The sequence below is a fragment of the Stegostoma tigrinum genome, chromosome 26, assembly GCF_030684315.1.
Source record: "Stegostoma tigrinum isolate sSteTig4 chromosome 26, sSteTig4.hap1, whole genome shotgun sequence".
Classification (NCBI taxonomy): domain Eukaryota; kingdom Metazoa; phylum Chordata; class Chondrichthyes; order Orectolobiformes; family Stegostomatidae; genus Stegostoma; species Stegostoma tigrinum.
The window spans coordinates 1,440,806-1,466,695 of NC_081379.1; the positions used below are offsets into that span (position 1 = coordinate 1,440,806).

A 25,890-nucleotide genomic window follows, 5' to 3' on the forward strand; every position below is an offset into this window, starting at 1 on the left:
AATTAAGTTAAATTATTACAAAATCCAATATCACTTGTTCCCTTGTTGCATCCAGGAGAATGGACTGCAACTCACCATCACTTTGCCCAGCGCAACTAGGACTGAGCAGTTAGTACGGGAATAGCCAGTGATACCAACATCTCCTTAATGAATAAAAAATGTTACATCCTCGAGAAGATCTGACAGGTTTGTTATACCTGATTTTCTCTTTTATAGATCCATGTAGACCCTGTCCAATCCTACCCTGATTTCCCTAGCATTCAGTTAGAACATCCTTATAGAACATAGAACAATACATCACAGAACAGCATTCTAGCAATTTCCTTTCGACTGACGTCAGGCCTGTATCTCTCCACTTTCTACCCTCCTCCTTCCTTGAATAGGTATGTTACATTTTACCGTTCAATCTGCAGGAGCCATCCCAGGGTCTATGAAACTTTGGATGATGACCATCAATACGTGTAGTATCTGTATAGGATCTTTTTCAGCATTCTGGGATGTAGACCATAAAATGTAGGAGCAGAAGTTGGCCATTTAGTCCAATCTAGTCTGTTGTTCAATGAGATCATAGCTGATATCATAACGCTGAGCTCCAATTTCCCGTATTTTCCCCAGAACCCTTGATTCCCTTACTGATGGAGTTTAATTTAGATAATTCCGAGGTGCTGCATTTTGGTAAGACAAATTGTGGCAGGACTTATGCAGTTAGTGGTAAGGCCTCGCGAGTGCAGTTGAGCAGAGAGATCTAAGGATGCAGGAACATAGTTCCTCGAAAGTGGAGTCACAGGTAGATAGGATGGTGAAGAAGGCATTTGGCACACTTGCCTTCATCAGTCACCACAGGAGTTGGGATGTCATGTTACGGCTGTAGGCCAGTTTGGAGTACTGTGAACAATTCTGGTCACCCTGCCACACGAACACTGTTATTAGACTGAAAACGGTGCAAAAAAATTTACAGCAAAGTTGTCATCACTGGAGCAATTCAATTAATATGAGATGCTGCATTGCCTCGGACTGTTCTTCCCTGGATGGCTAGCATGAGGGGACATAGGTTTAAATTGAGGGGTGAAAGATATAGGACAGATGTCAGAGGTAGGTTCTTTACTCAGAGAGTAGTAAGGGCGTGGACTTCCCTGCCTGCAACGGTAGCAGACTCGCCAAGTTTAAGGCATTGAAATGGTCATTGGATAAACATATGGATGATAATGGAATAGTGTAGGTTAGATGGGCATCAGGTTGGTTTCACGGGTCGGCGCAGCATCGAGGGCCAAAGGGCCTGTACTGTGCTGTAATGTTCTATGTTCTATAAGAGGCTGAAGAGTGACCTTATAGAGGTTTATAAAATCACAAGGAGCATGGATAAGGTAAATAGGAAAGGTGTTTTCCCTCAGGTAGCGGAGTCCAAAATTAGAGAGCATAGGTTTAAGGTGAGAGGGGAAAGATTTAAAACGGACCTGAGGGGCAATCTTTTCAAACAAGTGGGTGGTGTGTGAAAGGAGTGAGCTGCCACAGGAATTGGTAGAGACGAGTACAATTACAAACATTTAGAAGCCATTTGGACAGATGCACAAAAAGGAAGGGTTTAGACAGATTTGGACCAAATGCAGGCAAATGGGACTAGATTGGTTTAGGAAACCTGGTCAACATGGACGAGTTGGGCCAAAGGGTCTGTTTCCATGCTGTATGACTCTATGATTAAAAATCTGTATACGTTAGCCTTCGGCCTACTCACTGATCCAGCCCTCAATAGCCCTGTGTGGTAAAGAACTCCACAGATTCACCTCCCTCTGAAAGAACAAATTCCTCCTCATCTTTGACTTAAATGTGCAACCTCTTACGCTAAAAAGATGCCCTCTGGTGCTGGAACTCTCTCACAATAAGAAGCTATCCCTCAGCATCCACTGCTGTCAAGTCTCCTGACAGTCTTATATGTTTCAATAAAGTCACCTCTAATTCTTCTAAACTCCAATGAGTACAAGCCCAACTGACTGAACCTCTCCTCATAAGTCCCTCTACAGCTGGGATCAGCCAAGTGAACTTTCCCCAGGATAACAAGATGTGGAGCTGGATGAACACAGCAGGCCAAGCAGCATCTCAGGAGCACAAAAGCTGACGTTGCAGGCCTAGACCCTTCTTCAGAAATGGGGGAGGAGACGGAGGTTCTGAAATAAATAGGGAGAGATGGGGAGATGGGTCAAAGATGGATAAAGGAGAAGATAGGTGGAGAGGAGACAGACAGGTCGAAGAAGTGGGGATGGAGCCAGTAAAGGTGAGTGTAGGTGGGGAGGTACGGAGGAGATAGGTCAGTCCAGGGAGGACGGACAGGTCAAGGGGTTGGGATGAGATTAGTAGGTAGGAAATGGAGGTGCAGCTTGACGAGGGAGGAGGGAGGATGGACAGGTTAGGGATGCGGGGACGATCTGGGCTGGTTTTGGGATGCAGTGGGGAGGGGAGATTTTGAAGCTTGTGAAGTCCACATTGATTCCAGTGTGCTGCAGGATTCCCAAGTGGAATATGAGGTGCTGTAACTCTGGACTTTCTCTGGACTGCCTCCAATGCCAATCTATCCTTTCCTGGATAAGGGGCCCAAAACTCTTTGCAGTATACCAAACATGGTTTGCTTAGCACCCTGTATACGTTTACCAAAACCTCCCTATTCTCATATTCCAGTGCCTTTGAAACAAAGACCAACAGTCCATTGTCCTCCTCTGTCACCTACTGAAATTGGACACCAACTTATTTGTGACTTGTGGGTGAGGAATTCCAAATCCTTCTCAGGTCTTGCAGCATCTGGGAAGGAAAGAACAAGGTCGCCAGACCCAAAACGCTAACTCTGTTTTTTCCTTCATAGGTGCTGCCAGACCAGCTGAGCTTTTCCAGAAACTTTGTTTTTGTTCCTGATTTACAGCGTCCATAGTTCTTTCTGTTTTTATTCCAAATCCTTCTGTTCTGTAGCTTTCTGCAGTTTTATTTTTATTAAATAATATTAAGCTCTTCTATTCTTCCTGCCAAAGTTTACAACCTCACATCTTCCCTCATTATATTCTGTCTGCCAAGTCTTGGGCCATTCACTTAACCTATCTAAGTGGAGTGATTATAAAAATTAAGTCCGATTATAAAAATTAAGTCCGATTTTTCTAGAATTTAGAAGGTTAATTGCTGATCTGATCAAAGTCTTCAAGATATTCACAGGAAAAGTCAGGGTAGATAATAATAAACTATTTTCATTGTTTGGGTATTCTAGAACTAGGGGCATAGTCTGAGAATTAGGGCCAGACAATTCAGGAGAGATGTTAAGAAGCGCTTCTACAAACAAAGGGTGGGAGAGGTTTGGAACACTCTCCCACAAATGGCAGTGTATGTTGGAACTGTTGTTAATTTTAAATCGAAGACAGGGATGTTTTTGTTAAGCAAAGGTACTAAGAGATATGAGCCCGAAGCAGATAATGGTCTTTGGCCACAAATCAGTCATAATCTCATTGAATCGTTGGAACAGATTTGAGGGGCTGAATGGCCTATTCCTGTGTTCTGCAGACTTTTTACCACTTGCTTTCCCACTATTTTTGAATCTTGTGCAAGATTAGCCATTGTACATTCACTTTCTTCATTCAAGTAATTAATATACATTGTAAATAGCTGCGGCCCCAGCGCTGGTCCCCGCTCCCCTTTACCCATCCTGTTCGTTACTTCCTCAAGAACTATAATCAATTCACCAGGCATGTGTTCCACTTCATGAAACCAGGCTGACTCTTCTGATCATAGTCCGTATTTCTAAATGCTCTTCTCTTACATCCTTTAGAATAGACCAACACTTTCCCAAATACTGGTATTAAAATAACTGGCCCATGTTTTTCACACAATTTTTGTATCCTTCCCTCTTTTAATAAACGGTTTTTCACTTGCAATTTTCCACCCTCTAGGACTTCTCTGGAATCTAAGGATTCCTGGAAGATTACTACCACTATCTCTGCAGCTACTTCCTTTAATATCCTACGGTACATCCCATCAGGTGCTGGGCACTTATTGTCTTTAGTCCCGTCAGCTTTCATAGCAGTTCTTCAAGAGTGACAGTTAATGAAGTTATTTCCTCTCCTTCTCTTGCCCTTTGATTGCTTAGTAATTTTGGAATCCCGGCAAGACTGATGTAAAGTCGATGACTGATGTCATTTCCTGGTTCCCTATTGTTATTTTCATATCCTGACTCCCTAAGGGGCCTTTGTTTACTTTGGCTTCTCTCCTCCTGTTTATATATTTAAAGAAGCTCTTGCTGTCTGTCTTGATATGACTTGTAAGTTTATCCTCAAAGTTTGTTTTCTCCCTCTTAATTGTTTTTGGTCATCTTTCCTTGATCCTTAAAACTTTCCCAATCCTCTGGTTTACCATTAATCATTGTCACATTGTGTTTTTATCTGATGTTATCCTTAGTTCTCCTGATTAACTTTAGCTGATTTATTCCCTTCCAAGAATTCCTCTTTCTCACTGGAATGTATCTATTTGCTTAAACATCTACCATTGTTCATCAATCATCTTTGCTGCTAACCTCCTTCCCAGTCCACTTTAGCCCACTTTGCTCTCATTTCTCTGCAGTTACCCTTATTTAAGTTTAGCACACTTGTTTCTGATCCAGGTTTCTCTCTCTTAAACTGAATGCTAGATTCTACCATGCTCTGGTCACTGTCTACACTGACATCATTTACTAAACCTACCTCATTACACATCATTAGATCCGCAATGGCCTGATCCCCAGTTGAATCCACCATTTATTGTTCTGTAAAACAGTTTGGAATACACTCTGTGGCTTCTTCATGACTTCATCTGCCAGTCTGACTATTCCAATGTGGACCTTGAGATCTAGGGGATTTACCAAATTTTGGTCCTATTATTTTCTCCAGCACTACTTTCTTATGAAACAATTCTCATTTGTTTTCAGTTCCTATTCTCACTAATCCTTTGGCTTTCTCATATTTTTGGGAGGTTTTCATATCTTCCTCTGTGAAAGTATTACACAAAGTATTGGTTTAGTTTCCCTACTGTTACCATTTTTCCCACTATAAATTCTCCTGTCTTTACCCCTAGTAGGACCATATTTGACTTTGCTAATATTTTCATTTCAATATATGTATAGAATATTTTACAGTCCATTTTATATTTCTTTCAAGTTTACTTTCATATATTTACTTTCCCTATCTTTGTCAGTTACTTCTTTTTGCAGAATTCCATAATGCTCCCAATCCTCAGAGTTTTTGGCAACTCTAAATGCTGTTTCCTGTGATTTAATACAATCTTTTAACTTCTTTTGTGATTCATATTTGGATCTTTTTCCTGTTGAGTTTCTCTGCCTGGAACTAATGTAAATTTGTTGTAATACAATGCACTTACTATTTAAATGTTAGCCATGTCTATCATTATTCTTTTTTTCTATTGTTTCTCAACCTTTCACAACCAAGTTGTCTGCAATACTTTTCTTTTCAGAACGGAAGAAGGGTCACTGGATTCAAAATGTTAATTCTGTTTATCCTTTGACAGATGCTGCAAGGCATGCTGAGCTTCTCCAACAATTTTTTTTTGATGTTTCAGATCTCCAGCATCTGCAAGTCTTGTTTTATTCCCATACTTTTCTCATATTCCTTGTTTAGATGAGGGGCCCTTTGTTTAGGCTCATTTACACTACATTAAAACTAAATGTAAAATTCCTTCATTTTGTCTCCACCCTTTCCGAAGAGCTCCTTTATAGTGAGATTATTCATTCGCCTGTTCCTATGACATGATACGAGAGCTAAATAGCTCATTCTTCAGCTGATTCTTCCACACACTGCTCCAGAAGACTCACCTTCCGTACACTCCAGGAATTGGTCCTCCACAGTAATGCTACTAAATGCTTTTATCCAGTTTATATGGAGATTGAAGCCCCCTATGATTTCTGCATTATTCTTTTATCTCTATTTTCACGATTTATACAGTGCCCTACATTATTACTGCTATTTGAAAACATTGAAGATGCTGTTCGGCCTGCTGTATTCATCCAGCCCCACACTTTGTTATCTCGGATTCTCCAGCATCTGCCGTTCCCATTATCTCTGAAAACTCTCATCACTATTGGCTGCTCCTTTCTATTTCTTAGTTCCATGCAAACAACCCTACATCCCATTCCTCTGATTGGAATCATCTCTCACCGATACACTAATACTATCCCTTATTAAGACAACCATCCCCTCCTTTTCCTTTTTACCTCTCCTCCCCGAATGTCAAATATCCCTGAACATTTGGTCATCCAGTAGTCACATCTCCATAACAGAGACTAGACCACACCAGCCTGTGTAGGCCCCAAACCCCACCTCTTCCTCCGGTACATTGATGACTGTATCGGCGCCGCCTCTTGCTCCCCAGAGGAGCTCGAACAGTTCATCCACTTCACCAACACCTTCCACCCCAACCTTCAGTTCACCTGGGCCATCTCCAGCACATCCCTCACCTTCCTGGACCTCTCAGTCTCCATCTCAGGCAACCAGCTTGTAACTGATGTCCATTACAAGCCCACCGACTCCCACAGCTACCTAGAATACACCTCCTCCCACCCACCCTCCTGCAAAAATTCCATCCCCTATTCCCAATTCCTCCGCCTCCGCCGCATCTGCTCCCACGATAAGACATTCCACTCCCGCACATCCCAGATGTCCAAGTTCTTTAAGGACCGCAACTTCCCCCCCACGGTGATTGAGAACGCCCTTGACCGCGTCTCCCGCATTTCCCGCGACACATCCCTCACACCCCGCCCCCGCCACAACCGCCCCAAGAGGATCCCCCTCGTTCTCACACACCACCCTACCAACCTCCGGATACAACGCATTATCCTCCGACACTTCCGCCATTTACAATCCGACCCCACCACCCAAGACATTTTTCCATCCCCACCCCTGTCTGCTTTCCGGAGAGACCACTCTCTCCGTGACTCCCTTGTTCGCTCCACACTGCCCTCCAACCCCACCACACCCGGCACCTTCCCCTGCAACCGCAGGATATGCTACACTTGTCCCCACACCTCCTCCCTCACCCCCATCCCAGGCCCCAAGATGACATTCCACATTAAGCAGAGGTTCACCTGCACATCTGCCAATGTGGTATACTGCATCCACTGTACCCGGTGCGGCTTTCTCTACATTGGGGAAACCAAGCGGAGGCTTGGGGACCGCTTTGCAGAACACCTCCGCTCAGTTCGCAACAAACAACTGCACCTCCCAGTCGCAAACCATTTCCACTCCCCCTCCCATTCTCTTGATGACATGTCCATCATGGGCCTCCTGCACTGCCACCATGATGCCACCCGAAGGTTGCAGGAACAGCAACTCATATTCCGCCTGGGAACCCTGCAGCCATATGGTATCAATGTGGACTTCACCAGTTTCAAAATCTCCCCTTCCCCCACTGCATCCCTCAACCAGCCCAGTTCATCCCCTCCCCCCACTGCACCACACAACCAGCCCAGCTCTTCCCCCCCACCCACTGCATCCCAAAACCAGTCCAACCTGTCTCTGCCTCCCTAACCGGTTCTTCCTCTCACCCATCCCTTCCTCCCACCCCAAGCCGCACCCCCAGCTACCTACTAACCTCATCCCACCTCCTTGACCTGTCCGTCTTCCCTGGACTGACCTATCCCCTCCCTACCTCCCCACCTACACCCTCTCCACCTATCTTCTTTACTCTCCATCTTCGGTCCGCCTCCCCCTCTCTCCCTATTTATTCCAGTTCCCTCCCCCCATCCCCCTCTCTGATGAAGGGTCTAGGCCCGAAACGTCAGCTTTTGTGCTCCTGAGATGCTGCTTGGCCTGCTGTGTTCATCCAGCCTCACATTTTATTATCTTGGAATCTCCAGCATCTGCAGTTCCCATTATCTCTGTATTCAGGTGGAGTGCCTTTGTACTTGGAGATCACAGCAGGTCAGGCAGCATCCATGGAGAGACAACAAGCTGATGTTTTGAGTCCAGGTGACACTTCATTAGTATTTTTTGTTTTGAAACATAGAAACTTAGAAGATAGGAGCAGGAGGAGGCCACTCAGCCCATTGAGACTGCTCCACCATTCATCACAATCACGGCTAATCATCCAACTCAATTCCCTAATCCTGCTTTTGCCCCATTACCTTTGATCTCATTTGCCCCAAGTGCTATATCTAGCTGCCTCTTTAATACATTCAATGTTTTGGCATCAACTACTTTCTGCGGTAATGAATTCCACAGGCTCACCACTCTTTGGGTGAAGAAATGTCTCCTCACCTCCCGCCTTAATGGTTTACGCCGAATCCTCAGACTGTGACCTGGTTCTGGACACACCCACCATCGGGAAATTCCTCCCTGTCCAGTCCTGTTAGAATTTTATAAGTTTCTATGCAATCACCCCCATTCCTCTGAACTCCAATGAAAACAATCCCAACCTAGTCAATCTGTCCTTATACGTCAGACCCGCCATCCCCAGAATCAGCCTGGTAAACCTTCGCTGCACTCCCTCGAGAGCAGGAGTATCCTTCCTCGGAAAATGAGACCAAAACTGCTCACAGTATTCCAGGTGTGGTCTCACCAAGGCCCTGTACAACTGTAAAAGCACATCCCTGCTCCTGTACTCGAAACCCCTCGCAGTGAAGGCCAACATACCATTTACCTTCTTTACTGCCTGCTGTACCTGCATGCTCACCTTCAGCAACTGATGCACGAGGATATTGAGGTCCCACTGCACACTCCCCTCTCCCAATTTACAGCATACATCATCTGCAATAATTGTGCCTACATTGAACATAGAATACAGAACATTACAGCACAGTACAGGCCCTTCGGCCCTCAATGTTGCGCCAACCTGTGAGACCAATCTGAAGCCCATCTAATGTACACTATTCCATTATCATTTGTATGTTTATCCAACAACCATTTAAATGCCCTTAAAGCTGTTGATTTGCAGGCAGGGCATTCCACGCCCTTACTACTCTCTGAGTAAGGCACCTACCTCTGACATCTGTCCTATATCTATCACCCCTCAATTTAAACCTATGTCCCCTCGTGCTAGCCATCACCATCCATGGAAAAAGGCTCTCACTGTCCCTGCTATCTAATCCTCTGATCATCCTGTGTGTCTCTATTAAGTCACCTCTTCACTTTCTCTTTAACGAAAACAGCCTCAAGTCCCTCAACCTTTCCTCATAAGACCTTCCCTCCATACCAGGCAACATCCTGGTAAATCTCCTCTGCAGCCTTTCCAAAGCTTCCACATCCTTCCTATAATGGGGTGACCAGAACTGTACACAATACTCCAAGTGCGGTTGCACCAGAGTTTTGTACAGCTGCAACATTACCTCATGGCTCCAAAACTCAATCCCTCTACCAATAAAATCTAACACACCGTACACCTTCTTAACAAGCTGGGTGGCACTTTCAGGGATCTATACACATAGACACTGAGATCTCTCTGCTCATCCACACTACCAAGAATCTTACCGTTAGCCCAGTACTCTGTATTCCTGTTACTCCTTCCAAAGTGAATCACCTCACACTTTTCCACATTATACTCCATTTGCTACCTCTCAGCCCAGCTCTGCAGCTTATCTATGTCCCTCTGAAACCTGCAACATCCTTCCACACTATCCACCCCGACTCCGACTTTAGTGTCATCTGCAAATTTACTAACCCATCCTTCTACGCCCTCATCCAGGTCATTTATAAAAATGACAAACAGCCGTGGCCCCAAAACAGAACCTTGTGGTACACCACTAGTAACCGATAATTGTGCCTTTAATTTTGTCTTTTTAACATGTTTTGAATTTTGAACCTATTTGATGCTGCCCTCTGTTTCTGCTGCTTTCCACGTTCACTTATTGCTTTCCTTCCCACCATGTACAGCTTTGTTTCTGTCCTATCTGAATTGCTGCATCAGTGAGCTAGCAATAGATGTGACGAGCTCAATGACCACTTTCTGAACTATGACCATTCCACGCTGTTATTCAGGACTTTTCCTTATTCACTTGTGTGATGCGTGTCGCTGGATGGGCCAGTGTTGCGGCCTGTCCCTAAATGACCTTTGAGAAGGTGGGGCTGAGCTGCCTTCTTCAACCGCTGCAGTCCATGTGCTGTGGGTACAACCTATAGCTGTGTGCAAATATTAGGTCATGAACATTAAGCAGAAGTAGGCTATTGAGCCCCTTGAACCTGCCCACCATTGAATGGCTGATCTCATTTTGGCCTGAACTCCACTTCCCTACCTGCTGTCAAAAACTCTGCAACTCATTAGTAATTCAAAAGCTTCTTCCTCACTCAATTTACTCAAAGTATGAACGCAAGAAGACCCAGCATTATCTAAAATCAGAATAATGGTGGAAAAAAATGTAAATAATACAGTGGGAATGGTGATAGATCAGACAGCTACATGGTGAGGAATGACAAATTGCTGTAGTTTTACCAGACCACAGGGCTGCTCTTTAGTGAGAGAGCGAGAGAGACACGCACAGAGGTTGGTAGTTTAGCCTGAGTGTCATAATTGCTTAGGAGAGGGGAAAGGTTGATCAAAGTGTGTGGATTGAACCCAGACTGACAGCATTACACTGTTTCCACAAACCAAACCCAGGTAAGGGGGTACAGGGATAATGGGAACTGCAGATGCTGGAGAATCCAAGGTAATAAAGTGTGAAGCTGGATGAAAAGGGGGATGGGGTGAGGGTTCTGGAATAAATAGGGAGAGAGGGGGAGGCGGACCGAAGATGGAGAGAGGAGAAGAGAGGTAGGGAGGGGATAGGTCAGTCCAGGGAAGGCGGGATGAGGATAGTAGGTAGGAAAGGGATACAGCCAGATCATACGGAACTCCACATGGTTACATGTCCCCGCGCGCATGCTCACTCAGAGACACGCGAACGGTGCCTGCGCACGCTCACTCCGTCACACACACAAAACCCCGCCCCCGCGGGGACGCGCACCCAGCCCACGCCTCCCTCTGCGGACACGCGCACCGCGGCTGGTCACGTGCTGCGCTGAGCTGAATATTTGAGGCTCGAGCGTCCATTTTGAGGGAGAGAGGTTTCTGGAAGGTGAGGGTCCGGGAGATGTTGTGGGGGGAGCGGATGGAGGGCGGTTACCGTGTCCCTGATATCCCGGGGAGGGTACGGAAAGGTGGACAGAGGCTCCCTTACACCTTTCAATCCCGGGCCTGGGCTTCCCGCTCTCGGCCGTTTGCGGCGAGGCCGCGGCGCCATTTCCCGCTCTCCCGGGCCCTTAGGCCTTCCCTCAGCCTGGGGTCCCCCTCCCGGCTCACTGTCTCTTTACCCCCGCCCTCAGGAGGGAGACTGTGCCCCCACCACTCCCCGGGAGATACTCTGCACCCCTTCCCCCCCCCCCCCCCCCGGGTTCCGCCCCCTAAGCGTACACGGGGTTGAGGAGGGAGCGAAGGCCTGGCCCCGGGTTTGAAGCCCGGGCGGCGCCAGCACATGGCGCCTTTTCTCCATCCCCACCGCCTCGGGCCTTCCTCTGTCCCCATTCCCCTCCCCGGGCCTATCCCCTTTGTTCGGCCTTTTTGCTGCTGGAACTCCTCGCTGCGGTCCCAGGCTGATTTCTATCAATTTTTTTTAATCCTTAAAATCACTTGTTGGGCCAGGGGGCAGCAAACTATCTGCGTCCCACCCTTTTTTTTTGTGACTTGCTGCCACTCTTTTCTGTGCCACTTTAAATTCTTTCAGGGGACCGTTATTTTTGAGTCCTTTCCGCCCTTTTGTGATAATGCGCCATGTCTCCACACACGTAAAGCCTTGAACTGTGTTTCTGACCCGTTTCTGATTGTGCTTTTCAATTAAAGGTTGTCTTTTCTGTTAAAGGGTTTTTTTTTAAGAAAAAGCTATGGGTGATCAAGGAGAACCTCAAGTTCAGTTCAAGGTAAGAATCTGCTACAGGGGTGAAGGTAAATGCGTCCTTTTCAGAAACCAGTTTTCTTCTGCATGCTTTACCTGAAGTTACAGAACTGCCTGCAATTTTGAATGGATGAACAGTCCACTTTGTGCCTTGGTTCTTGGTTTTTTTATTTTAGAAATTAAGTGCTGTTTGCCTTTGATTGCTTGAAGAGCTGTGCACTTAATGCTCAATGTTGAGTATGTTGGCCCACCCATGTTTTGTTTTTGCATTTTTAATGCCTATCAGAAATAGTCAGTGAGGTTGGAGTCTTTAGCTTCTGCGTTGCAAGTAATGATTGTGAGAATCTCATATGCTTAATCCGTTTGTAGTAAATAATGTAACTGAAAGTTGTGTGTCATTGTTGTACTTGTGTTTTGGGTGTATATGGAGTACCTGTAACAATACTCTGATCAAAGAATTGGTTCTTCTGTAAATGGACTTCAGTTATTTCAGCCTCCATGTTACTTGCCATGTGTCTTCAATGTCAGTACAGCTCATGAGATTGGATTGTGACTCACTCCCAGCAGCGAGTTTGTGCCAGAAATGGCTCTACGGAGCTGCGTTTTAAGTATTGCAAAGATTCTTATGGAATAATAAGCAGCCTCTACTAACCATGTGCTAAAGGTGAAGGCTGATTATTATGTGACGCTTACAATGAGGTGGTAAGTGAAAAGGTAAGAGGAAAATGAGGAAACTGAAATGGGACATGACATGCCCCCGAGTAGAATATTTTGTATGTTTCCTTTTTTCTTATGAAATCGCACTGATCCATAATCTAAGGTGCTTGTAGAAGTACTGCAATAAGACTACTCTTGCTGGTGCCATTGTACTGCCAACATTTGTGGTAATGATCAGGAGGCTAAAAAAACTACATGGTTTTATTTAGTTGCAAACAATCCATTTATTTAAAGGGCATCTAGGTCCATCAGGGTGTGTATGTTGTTCCATTTTCTTGAAGTGCTTAAGATGTTTTCATTAAGCTGCAGTTAGTCTTTCATGCTCACTTCATAAGTGGGTAGATGATTCCACTAACAGTTCATTTCAGTATTCATATCCTTGGTTAGTTAAAATTAAGCTTTAATGTATGGCTAATTTACTTATGCCTTTTGGGGTGGTACGGTGGCTCAGTGGCTAGCACTGCAGCCTCACAGCACCAGGGACCCTGGTTCAATTCCAGCCTCTGGTGACTGTGCAAACTCTACACAGAGACATTCTCCCTGTGTCTGCATGGGTTTCCTCTGGGTGCCCTGTTTCCTCCCACAGTCCAAAGATGTGTAGTCTAGGTGGATTGGCTATGCTACATTGCCCATAGTGTTCAGGGGTATGTGGGTTATAGGGAATGGGGATGGGTTTGGATGGGATGCTTCAAGGGGCGGTGTGGACTTGTTGGGTTGAAGGGCCTGTTTCCACACTGTAGGTAATCTAATTTAATCATTTTTTCTCTCTTTTTTTCTCCTCTCCCAGCAGTCTCATGGAACTGTTACTAGTTTGATTTTTTTTAAGTTCTGATGTAAAATGCTTGGTAGGATTGACAGTCCTCAAAGTGTTGGGGAGGGTAAAACTTTATTTTCAATGCCTCTATACATTTTTGAGTTCTAGATGGTAAGGCTGAAACTTTGGACCTTGAGTCCAGAAGAGTTTGACAACCCTATTTGACCCTGGATAGTTAGCGCTCACTTGAGACCAGCTGTCTTGGTGTAACAGAAGTGTTGAGTGGCATTTCTAATTTTCAAAGCACAAAAGTCAGTAATGAAACACAGCAGAAATGCTGCAGAAACTCAGCAGGTCTGGCAGAGCACTGTCTCTGGACTCCATATTAACTCTGCTTTCTCCTACAGATACTGTCAGACCGGCTGATCTTCTCTAGCAATTTTTGTTTCAGATCTGCACCTTCTGCAGTTCTTTGTTTTTGTTGGAGGGGAAAGCGTGGTATTTAGATGATGGTAGGGGTGGGGCAAAATGGAATGAGGATAAGTAGAGGAAAAGATGATACTGGGCAAAAGGATTGAGACTAGTAAGCCAGGGAAGAAAAGCTGGATAAGTGATAATGGAGACTGAGTAATCAGAAATGGTTTGGCTGTACTAAAATAAGCCCTTTGTGACACAACCTGGTGTTGTCGAGATGGGTAAAACCGTTAATTCCTATTTTCTGTCAAGGTGCTGTCAGACCTGCTGAGTTTCTCCAGGGGTTTTTGTTTTTGGATCCCTAGCAACTGCAGTTCCTTGTTTTATTTTGCTGAATAATGAACCTTTCGGAAACTAACTTTTCCGAGGCAATTAACGATTAGAAATATTGCGAGTGACATGCTTTTGTAGTCTTTGTAATGACTTGAGTGAGAAAAGTATGATACTGGCTCAAATATTTTGCATTTTTAATGTTTAAATAGTTAATAGCTGGTCCATGTATTGAAGTGAACAGTGTAGCTTGCAGGAAAAAGTCCTTTTGGCACATTCAGTCTGGTCAAAAACAAGCTTCTAACTATTCCAATTCCATTTGCCAGCATTTGGCCTATTGCCTCGAATGCCTTGGCATCTGAAGCGCACGTTTAAGTACTGCAAAAATGTTACAGGGGTTTATGTCTTTACCCTCTGTACCATACAAAGTGGACGTAAGGAGTGTCATATCAACTGTGATCCTATTAATGGTGGAGCAGGTTTAATAGGCTGAATGGTGTATTCCTGTTCCTGTTGTGGCCATTCTTACAGGCAGTTGTGGATTCCCATCCGTCTGTAGATGGAGAGGAAAAATTACTCCTCCATCTAAACTACCTACTCACCTAGATTTAAGGGGTGTTGATTTAACTTTGTCACATGTGCGAGCACAAATTGTATAACTTCACACTATCTACACTAGGGTGTGTTCCTTTTTTAAACTTAAAAAATGCTTTGCATATGAAGACTGGATTTGCGTTCTTGCAATTTTGAGTAATTTCTTGGTTTTTCTAGCTTGTACTTGTTGGAGATGGTGGTACTGGGAAAACAACTTTCGTTAAGCGCCATATGACTGGCGAGTTTGAAAAGAAGTATGTAGGTATGTATGTCAAAATCTGATTTTTTTTTTGTAAAAAGCTAGTGAAATCACACTCTTGTGCTCCTTAACTGGCTATGTGACACTTTCCTGTTTAAATTATTTGTATAGTTCTGTCTTGAGTATGAGTCTGCTTCTATTTTTTGAGGTCTAATCGCAGTTGCAATTTGCTATGTTTTGATTGTTTTGAAAGAAAAAGCTTTGTTTTGAAAATTACCTTTTTGATTTGTGACAATCAATAGTGTTGAGCTGAAGGAAAAAGGCAGGTCAGGCAGCATCAGGGGAGCAGGAAAGTTGTCTTTTAGGTTTACACACTTGTGACCTCTAGTTTATGGATCCTTCTACCATTGGGAACATTTAATATCAAATCTCCATCTCCTACCTGAAGGAGACCTTGGAGGTGGGGCCATTCTTAAAATCCTCTTAAGACCATGACATCCTCAAGTGTGGTGCCTTGAATTGGACATAATTATTTAGCTAAGGCTTAACCAATTACTTTTATGAAGGTTTACATAAAATTCCCTCTTTCTCCTAGTTTCTCTGAAGTCTCATTGTCCTCTTTTGTGTTTGGTGATCATTTTAAATGTAGAAATAATGACCTGTTTATCCAAGTACACTTAATGTTAAAATAATTTAGTCCATTTTGCCCTTTTGTTAATTAGTTGCGTAACTTAAATTTTGCTAACCAGTTTATTGCTTTAATGAATGCCATTTGACAATCTACATCCTTATCAACCCTCTAACTTCATCAAAGAATTGGGTGGATAAGCTTAGTTTGGTGTGCCTGCTAATGCCAATGTAATGTGTTGTTTACCCCTTGCAGCAACATTGGGTGTTGAAGTTCACCCACTTATGTTCCATACTAACAGAGGCCCCATTAGATTTAATGTTTGGGATACTGCTGGTCAGGAGAAATTTGGTGGTCTTCGTGATGGTTATTACATTCAAGGTAAGAGTCTGAGTTATATACTTCACCTTGGAACATTTTGTGGACAGTAAATGATGTCTTGGTTTTTTAACTACTTCTTTCTTTCATCAGCTCAATGTGCCATTATTATGTTTGATGTAACCTCACGAGTGACGTACAAGAATGTGCCTAATTGGCATAGAGACTTGGTGAGAGTGTGTGAAAACATCCCCATTGTGTTGTGTGGCAACAAAGTTGATATTAAAGACAGAAAAGTGAAGGCAAAATCTATTGTCTTCCACAGGAAGAAAAATCTTCAGGTATGGTTTTGTAAATATCTTTATGTAATTGAGATTGAAAGTACACAAATTGTTGGTTGTAGAAAAAATTTGAACCAAGATTTACACCATGTAGTTACCCAAAACACTTGTTTGAAATACCATTATTTCAGTGGCAATTGCTGTTTCACTTGTTTCTAAATTACTACTCCAGTTTGAAGTAATGAAAAGACAGTACATACAAGAACCTGGTGTTTAGGTTGCCTGAAACCTTTTGGGTCATTAGTAGAGCATATTTGTGGACTGAAGTGTAGGATAGAATATTCAGATACAATTTTCAGTTTAAAAATTGAAGGTCAAATTTTTCAAAGCTGGCTGTTCTGAATCAGATTAGTTTCCTTTGTACAGAACATAGTCAGTTGATCTCCTAAGAAACTGAGGCTTTGAGCACAAGATAAAAGGTCAGATGATTACAGGAAAACCATATGTGGGCAGGAAGCAGTACTGGTTTTGGCCAGATACTTAGCTGCTGCATTTGAAACCATTTATTCAAAATTCAGGCAGAGCAATTTGTATTGGCTTTTGGCTGTCGTTTGACTGGGACCTTTACACAATAATTCATCTTGCTGCTTCCTTTTCTGAAGTGCCAGTTCCACATCAAAGATGTGTAGCGTCTAAATGGAAGCTGAAGTGAGTGTATTCAATGTTCAAATGGATTCCAAAATTTGGACCTGAAAACTGACCATGGCCAACATTTGGCATTCTAATTTTGGTTTGGGTCATTGTTTTCAGGGTTTTTAAATTGTGAACTGATATGGAAGATTAACCTTCATTTAGAAAGTGAGCTTCATCACTCTTGATCAAATGTCCTTAAACTTGCATTACAGGGGGTCTTTTAGCAAGCATGATATGTTTTGTGAATCTTCAAATTTGATTTTTTGGTTTTTTTATCAAATTTAAGCTGAGGAAATATCTGGCAGAAAATGAAGCCGTAGATCACTAACTTAGCAGTTGGTATATTAATTTCACTAGCACTGGAAGATTTATTTGGTATTCTGTATCATTTGAGGAACGTTGCATTGGTTCTCACATCTATCTGGTTTGTACCATGCTTGTGTGGAAATGACTTTCAGGATTATTATATAAGTCCAGTGATTATTTTTACTCTTGAGGGTATGTGTTAAACTTTGGTATTTCTGCATGTCAAACATGTTAGAAAGGGAAGTGATTTTATAGATTCGGTTCAAAAATCGCAAACACATTGTTAACACATTGGAAAGTAATGCTGAGTTTACACAAAGCACTGAATGTACCTTCTGTATTCTGCTTATATCCACAAGTTTCTAAATACTGTTTTTTACTTCAGCTTAATATTTAATCACTGAAGTTTGTCAATAGAATGATGTAGCTTGTTTGCTATTATTAGCCCTGCGTATGTGAATAAAAAGTTCAGTGGGTTAAAATGCATGAACCCAACAGTGAGTCTGCTGTTATAGACAAGTGACAACTCTTTCCTCCTTGCAGTACTATGACATTTCTGCCAAAAGCAACTACAACTTTGAGAAGCCATTTCTGTGGCTTGCCAGGAAGCTGATTGGAGATCCCAATTTGGAATTTGTTGCTATGCCAGCTTTGGCACCACCAGAGGTTCAAATGGACCCTGCATTAGCAGCACAATATGAGGAAGACCTGAAGGTACAGTATTGCTCCAGTAGATGCTGGGTTGAGATCAAAGGGGTCTCTGAAAACCAAGTTTTTCCTACTCTACGAATAAGCACTGTTTTAAGTGCATGAGTTGTCACTTAATATATGGCTCTTTGCTCAGTGCTCATTCTTTTTTCCTTTTAAGTTTGATTGTTTTATAGTTTGACCTGGGTGAGAAGCTTGAATATATGGGCTTAGAAAAAGCTGATCTCCTATTTGGCTAAGCCAAATAGATGTGCTGTAAAGGCAATCAGGCATTTGGTGGCATCATTATTTCTTGTTATTTATAGCTGAAGGCATTTTGTGATGGCAAACGCAAGCATGTTAACATTTCAACTGTCTGCAAGTTCAAAATTAAAACATAAGCAATTAATGCTTTTAATAACTTGATGCATCTACCGCTGAAACACTTCACTGTGCCCCTGTAATGTCATCTTAGTGACTCCAGTTGTAGTATCCAGAAATTTCAGTGAATTGTCTTGAAACTGGAGCTTTTTACAGTCTTAATAGCATTAGTTTAGTAAAAGTCTACCAGCAATCAACAGCACTTTCTGCAATTGGAGGCAATTTCTTCCGATTAACATGTAATGTTGGTTTAATATCCTTCTAGAGACGAATTTACTGGTGCAACAGACTTGGTGCACAACTGTGAAAACTAATGTCTTGCCCATGAGGGAATTTTTAATTAGTATAAATTAGATTGAGAATATTTACTTGGCTAATAAAATTGTGACTTGAATGTCTCCCTTGAAGTTAGCCTAAATAGCTGTTACTGTAAGGATAGTTATTGGCTATGGAGTTCAAATAGGAATTTAAAAATGGTTTTGTTCACATCTTTTGGATTTCTGAACTGATACTTCGTACACAGCAATCATTCTGCTGGGATTTTAAATTGTCTAACCTATTTACAACAAGTGATTGCATTAGAGAATCACCAAGAAGTGGTTGCATTTTTCAAGTGAAACTGCTCGATCAGTTCATCTTTAAATCTGTAATTTTTGTTCAGTGACGATATTTAAGTATATGGGCCAAAAGATAGCTATATGCAATTATTCCTGATCAGGCTTCATGAGCTCAATGACTTGCTGCTGTTCTGATGTTCTTTATAAATATTGTTGTTGTTGTGGTGTACTGATTTGAATCAGAAGACCCCTGTTAATGTAGTTGTTGTATTGTGGTTAAATCACTTGTGGCTGCTCCTATTCTCTCCTACACCCAATCCCCCCTCAAATCCAATCTGACATGATCACATCTTGTTAAATATTGTACTTTTTTGTTTAAATATTCTAGGTTGCTCAAGGCACTGCTTTGCCAGATGAAGATGATGACCTGTGATTTAATGGCTGGAGTCAAGCACCAGCAGCCTAGTTTTATAGGCAGCTGTCCTGTGATGCAGCGTGTTTGCCAGTTAATTAGCTGAACAGAACTTAACTGCTTATAATCTTTAAATCTTTAGGGGGCTAAAGGAGTTGTAATTGGGAGTGAATGGTGTGCAGTATGACAATTTCCTTCACACTTGGACCTGTGTACTTGATACTAAAACTGTATTGATAGACTGCAACATTGGCGTGTATGCATAATTTAATTTATGATACAGGTAGAATCACAATATACATCGTTACAAGTTGTATGTTAATGTCATTCCTACTCTTTTTTTGTTAACTTTTTTGTTTGGATCATAAAGTTGTGATCTTAATAAAGTTATATTCCAAATAACTATATGAATTGTGGTAAAATACTGAGCATTCCTTTCAAAATTCACTTTTGTTGCTAGTATTCAGTCTGCCATCTGTGGAATTAAGTCTTGAATCCCACTGCTGGTTGGCTGATGGATTTGAATTTATATTGCATTTAGCTGCATAGGTTCAGGAATTTGGAAACATCATGCCCCAGTTGCTCTTTCTTTGTGGAACCTTTTTTGATGGCTTGTACACTTGTAATACTTGCATTGTAACTGCAGTGACTGTACATGACTGTCTCTTTGAAGTTTTTTTCCTCTTGCTTGGGAAGAACTGACTGTTCTACTGTCATTTGAGTGATATTAATAGAACCTGAGGTAAAATAAATGTTCCCAGTGCTGGGGACACTAGTTCACAATATAGTGCTGATGTTTTATGTAATCTGGTGTTATATAAACTCAAACTTTGTTCAAAGCACGTCTTCAACAGCCCTGATGGTTTAAGTGCTATGGAACTGTGGCTTGTAATAGTCAACTTGTGGATCATTTTCACTTGCAATAACTCTTCTAATCTAGATGTGCTTTATATTTTATGCATTGAATTGAAAATCTATCAAAGTTCGACAGTGGCCTAGGAGTGATTTGAAATGCCAAAATGTATCTGGTATGTTTTGGGTGTGGGGAATGTGGATTGGGACTAAATTGGCTGAGCTCTAGAAGCTTTGGGAGAAAGCTTGAGTGGTGGTGTACTTTTGTTTTGTTTCAGTGAGGAATCTAAGACCAGAAATTAGAAGAAAAGATGTGTAAGAGTGGGATGAATTCTGGATATACCATGACCAGAGTGATCAGGATTGGAAACTCCTAATTCAAGAGGAGTCCAGAATGTTTTGAATTTGATTTTGGTTGGGGGGGGGGGGGGCGGTGGTGTCTAAGCAGTTCCTTTAGAATTTGTGGTCAATGTAGTTTTTATTTATGGAAAAGTGGTGTCAGTTGCAGGGCCAACATCCGCTGTTTGACTGCCCTTGATAGGTGAACTTAAACTGCATTGGTAGACCTTGAGCCTGATCCACTTGGTAAGATTGTGGCAGATCTGTTTGAGGTCTGAGCTCTTTTTATTCTGTCTTGAGTATTTACATTTGACTTTGTGCCACATTCAGGGACAGAAGATTCCACCAAAAATGGTGGGTTGGTAAGTTTTCAAATTTTGGCTAACACTTTCTGGTGCGGCTAATTGTCTTGCCTATGAAAGATTAGTACCCCTTCTGCTTGCATCTCCCTACTGTTAAGATGACAGCAGTCAATCCTTTAGCAGTATGATTGTAAATGTGCTGAGTTCCAGTGTGAGGTCTGTCTGTCTGTGCCAGGGAAGTGGTGGTTCAGTTGAGAAGAATAAATGGTTGAAACGTACAGCAGCAGGTTCTGCCCTGGCCTGACTGCCACTACATCACCTATGTCGTTCCAATGTCCCTGTTAGTAATCCAAAGGCCCACATTGACCTCTGGGACCTGGCAGTGAGTGGAAATTTTCATCTAGTAAAATCTGGAACTTGGTAACCCTGTAACTGTCAGTTGTTTAAAACCCCTCTGGTAATCAAGTCCCCCTTTCTTTTTAGGGAGGGAAATCTCTTAACCTGGTCTGGTCTACATGTGACTTGACCCACAGCAATGTAGTTGACTGTCCACCAGTTCTAATAATTTGCTCTGCATAAAGAGGGATGGGCAATGTAGCTTTTGCTCCAGGAAGCTCCTTGGGAAATGCATGGACGTATTGGGTTGAAGGTTGTCTGTACAGTCCTGGGACTGTTGAGTCTGAAGGGAATTGGTAAGTCAGCTGGGCTATGTACAATTTGATAGAATTGAATAATGGTGGGTACAGTGGTGGGGTCAGAAGTGGCTTTGGAACCTGGTTTAACATAAGAGCTGCAGTAGGTTACATTTTTTTTCTATTTGTTGCCATTCAGTTAGTGGCTCACTGTCTGCCTCTACCCTGTTCCTGCATTCTCTGTATCCTTTTGATCCCTTTTAGCCCTAAGACCTAAGCTGTTGACGGGGCATCTCATTTTTCCTATCTCTCTTGAAATGCCTATTTAGTATCTTTAAACTGTGATCCCAGATTCTGAACTTGCTAGTTATTGGAACATTTTTGCTGCATTTACCCTGTCTGGGCCTCCTAGGATTTCAGTAGGTTTGAGATTGTCCCTTCACTTTGAACCGCAGCCCCATCATCCCAGATATCAGTCTGGTAAAGCTTTGCATTCCCTCCATAGCCAGAGTATTCTACCTTTTTTAGATCTAAAATGCATCAGGTGTGCTCCTGTGTTTGAATTCATTGCTGCAAAGGCTAATATACCACTTGCAGCTTTTACCATTTGCTACAATGGCATTCCAAGTTTGTGTTTCGGAGGCCCGAAGGAGCTGCTGCTCCTATGATTCTGCTTGGCCTGCTGTGTTCATCCAGCTCTACACCTTGTTATCTCCACCTGTTCCTGTTGTTTGCCAGCAAGTTCTCTACCCATGTCAGCATTTAAACCCTGATTCAGAGCTCTTAATTCCACATATTACTCTGGTGGAATTGTTAGAAGCCACCTGAAAGTCCCAAGTATCCACTTGTTGTACTTTCTGAACTTCACTCATCACATCCTTGCAAAATCACAGCCAAGCACTCTTCCTTTTATAAATCCATGTTGGCTGTTGTCTTGCCACTCTTCTAAATACTGCCACTGAATCTTTTAAAGTTGGGCTCTAGTATTTTAATCACTACTGATATAGATCAGTAATAATTCCATTATGTTAAGCAACTTCCAATCTGTGGGACCTGTTCTAGAAGCTCAAATATGATCTGCAATATGTTCATTATTTCCATTCCACTTGTGCTCTGGGATGTAGATTACCAGTGCCTTGGATTTATGACTTAACCTCAATTTTCCCCTATCTCTTTTTCTCCCCTTCACATAGCTGTAGACAGTTTTACCAGTTGTTTTAAGTTGGCTCACAGGGGCACACAGACCCTTTTGTCCAGGCAGTCCACACAGACCGCGTTCTCAAACTAAACTAGTCTCTCCTGCCTGCATTTGGCCCATATCCCTCCAAACCTTCCCTATTCATATAATTACCTAAATGTATGTCTCTTCTTAAATGCTAAGTGTACCCATGTCACTACTTCATCTGGCAGTTCATAAACACACTTATGGTGGTGGGGGAGACAGCATCCCCATGTCCTTTTCTAAAGTCTTCTCTCCCCTTTTTAACTGCCCCCTAGTTTTGAATTCCCCTTACCTTAGGGAAAAGACCTTTTGGCTATTCACCTTTTCTATGCCCTTCATTCTATTTCCCCCTTAATCAATCTAAGTTGCTTCCAATCCTTGGGTATGCTGGGGTTTTTGGTCAATTATGTATATCTCTTCCTCTGATCTAATACTGTCCCTAACTTCCCTTGTTAGCCATTGTTAATCTGCCATTCCTGGTTTTATGTTGTACTGGACAGGAAAGAATCATAGTTACAGGCTGGGTAGAATTGAGAAGTTAAATACAATGAAGGTTTTATCAACTGGCACCTACTGGACCTGGAATGTGTTGGTTGATCAAATCCTCTGGATAATGAGCTATGTGTAAGTTGCATGAACCTTGGAGGTCTACTATTGTTATTTGGTCAAAAAAAGCTTACATGACTCCTAGGAGGAGGATGGGAACTGACTAAATCTTTTGAAGTATATAAGGAAAGTAGGAAATTTAAGGAGTTGGGGCTATGAAAAGTCATCAGCAAATAGGATTAAGGAGAACCCAACACTTTTTATACAAGTGTGAAAAGCAAGAGGGTAGCCAGAGAAAAGCTTGACACACTCTCAAGGACAAAGGAAGGAATCTGTGTGGAGCTGGAAGAATTGAGGTCCTAGGCAAATATTACTGTCAGTATTCATCAAAGACAGGGAATTAGTGAAGGATGGCCTAAGGGAAGGGAGTATCAAATTTCTAAACTAAGTTGCTGTTTAAAAAGGAAGAGACATTGTGCGTCTTTTTAAATGGTAGATAAGTCCCTGGGTCGTGGTGGGATCTGTGTGAGAATATTGAGGAAGAAATATGGATATTGACAAAATAACCAGCATACCTGAGGATTGCGAGCAGCTTATATTTCAGCTAACGAAGGAATTGCCAGCGGTGGGGAAGAAATAGAATATGAAGGGCATAGTTAGGGAAAATAGATAAAATGTGAGGCTGGATGAACACAGCAGGCCCAGCAGCATCTCAGGAGCACAAAAGCTGACGTTTCAGGCCTAGACCCTTCATCAGAAGGGGGATGGGGTGAGGGTTCTGGAATAAATAGGGAGAGGGGGGGAGGTGGACCGAAGGTGGAGAGGAGAGTATAGGTGGGGAGGGGATAGGTCAGTCCAGGGAAGACTGACAGGTCAAGGAGGTGGGATGAGGTTAGTAGGTAGGAGACGGAGGTGCGGCTTGGGGTGGGAGGAAGGGATGGGTGAGAGGAAGAACAGGTTAGGGAGGCAGAGACAGGTTGGACTGGTTTTGGGATGCAGTGGGGGGAGGGGACGAACTGGGCTGGTTTTGGGATGTGGTAGGGGGAGGGGAGACTTTGAACCTGGTGAAGTCCACATTGATACCATTGGGCTGCAGGGTTCCCAAGCGGAATATGAGTTGCTGTTCCTGCAACCTTTGGGTGGCATCATTGTGGCACTGCAGGAGGCCCATGATGGATATGTCATCTGAAGAATGTGAGGGGGAGTGGAAATGGTTTGCGACTGGGAGGTGCAGTTAGGGAAAAGACCTTTTTTGCTACTCACCGTAAGGTACAGGGAATTCAAAACAAGGACACTTTTTTGTTTAAAAGGCAAGAGAAAATTTTAAAAAGGAGATGGGGCTTTCTTTTCCAAAAGTGATTTGTGTGTGCAATGAACTACTAGAGGAAGTGGTGGACATATGCCTTTCTAAACTTTGTAATTGTGCCTTTGGATAAGTACATGAAAAGGAAAGTTTAGAGGGATCTGGGCCAGGAGCAGGCATTGACAGATCTCATTGTAAGTGAGATTCCAGAGGACTGAATAGCCAATGGTGTCCTTGTTTAAGAAGGGTAAAGGGTAATCCTGGAAATCTATAGGTATTTAAGGCTCATGACAACAGTAGGGAAGTTATTGGAAAGGATTCTTCAGGACAAGATCTGTACATGTTTAGAAACAGGTAGCCTTATTAGTGATAGACAGCATGGATTGGTGTGGGAGAGTTGGTGCCTCGCTAACTTAATTGAACTTTTTGAGGAGGTGCCAAAAATTTGAGGGTTAAAGTAGTTGATTATTGCCTATGTGGACTTCAGTAAAGCCTTTGACAAAGCCCCTCATGGCAGACTGATACAAAAGGTGAAGTCACATGGTATCAGGGTTGAGCTGGCAAGATGGATATCGAGCCATAGGAGATGGGGCTGGGGGGTGGGTAAAAATGGTGGAAGGATGCTTTTCAGAAAGGAGGATTGTGACTAATGTTTCATAGGGCTTAATGCTGGGATATCTGCTGCTTGTGGTTTACATAAGTGATTTGGAGGAAAATGTAACTGGTATAGTCAATAAGTTTGCAACAATGCTACAAAGAGAGGTGGAGTTGAGGATAAGGAGGAGGATTGTCAGAGGATACAGCAGGATAGATGTCAGTTGGAGGCAGGGCAGGAAATGGCAGATGGAGTTTAATCCAGACAAATATGAGGTGATGCATTTGTTTTGGAAAGGTCAAGTTCAGGTGGAAATTAGTGAGTAGTAGAACCCTTAGGAATATTAATATGGGGGATCCTACTGTGCCGGTGACAGTGCAGGTAGATTTAAGGAGTTTTTAAAAAAAGCTTATGGGCATGCTTGCCTCATTAGAAGAGACAGTGCCTATTAGGGTCAACAAGTTATGTTGCAGCTTTATAGAACTTAGGCCACACTTGGTCTACCTCTCCAATGCTGGCACCTCCCCAGCAGGGCTACCACCAACTTGCTGGCTCAAAGTGGAGAAGATCTCCAAGAAGATCGTGCATATCGACACTGTGAGAGACACACATACTCAACCATCTCATACACCAACTCTATACAGTCATGCAACCTTGAAACCGAGTCCATATTTTCAGCTTGTGCTTAGGTTACAGCAGACTAGCTCTGAGACGCTGCCAAACAGCTAAGGCAAGGGAACTACACCCCCTATGAACCAGAAACTGGAGAAATTTGGCATCACCCCCAACAATAACCGTGTCTCAAGATAAAATGTGAGGCTGGATGAACACAGCAGGCCAAGCAGCATCTCAGGAGCACAAAAGCTGACGTTTCGGGCCTAGACCCTTCATCAATAACCATGTCTCCCGTGGTACCAACACGGGGAAATCCATTGTCAAATTATGTGACCACACCC

General features: G+C 42.9%; 1 protein-coding gene across 1 annotated transcript; it reads left to right on the forward strand.

Moving 5' to 3' along the window:
• Positions 1 to 10,949: 10,949 nt before the first annotated feature.
• Positions 10,950 to 19,926, forward strand: ran (RAN, member RAS oncogene family). Its single transcript, XM_048556470.1, has 7 exons — positions 10,950 to 11,059; positions 11,840 to 11,897; positions 14,859 to 14,943; positions 15,764 to 15,889; positions 15,980 to 16,167; positions 17,650 to 17,820; positions 19,120 to 19,926. The coding sequence occupies exons 2-7, from the start codon at positions 11,862 to 11,864 to the stop codon at positions 19,162 to 19,164; spliced, it is 651 nt and encodes a 216-aa protein (XP_048412427.1). The 5' UTR covers positions 10,950 to 11,059; positions 11,840 to 11,861; the 3' UTR covers positions 19,165 to 19,926.
• Positions 19,927 to 25,890: the final 5,964 nt, after the last annotated feature.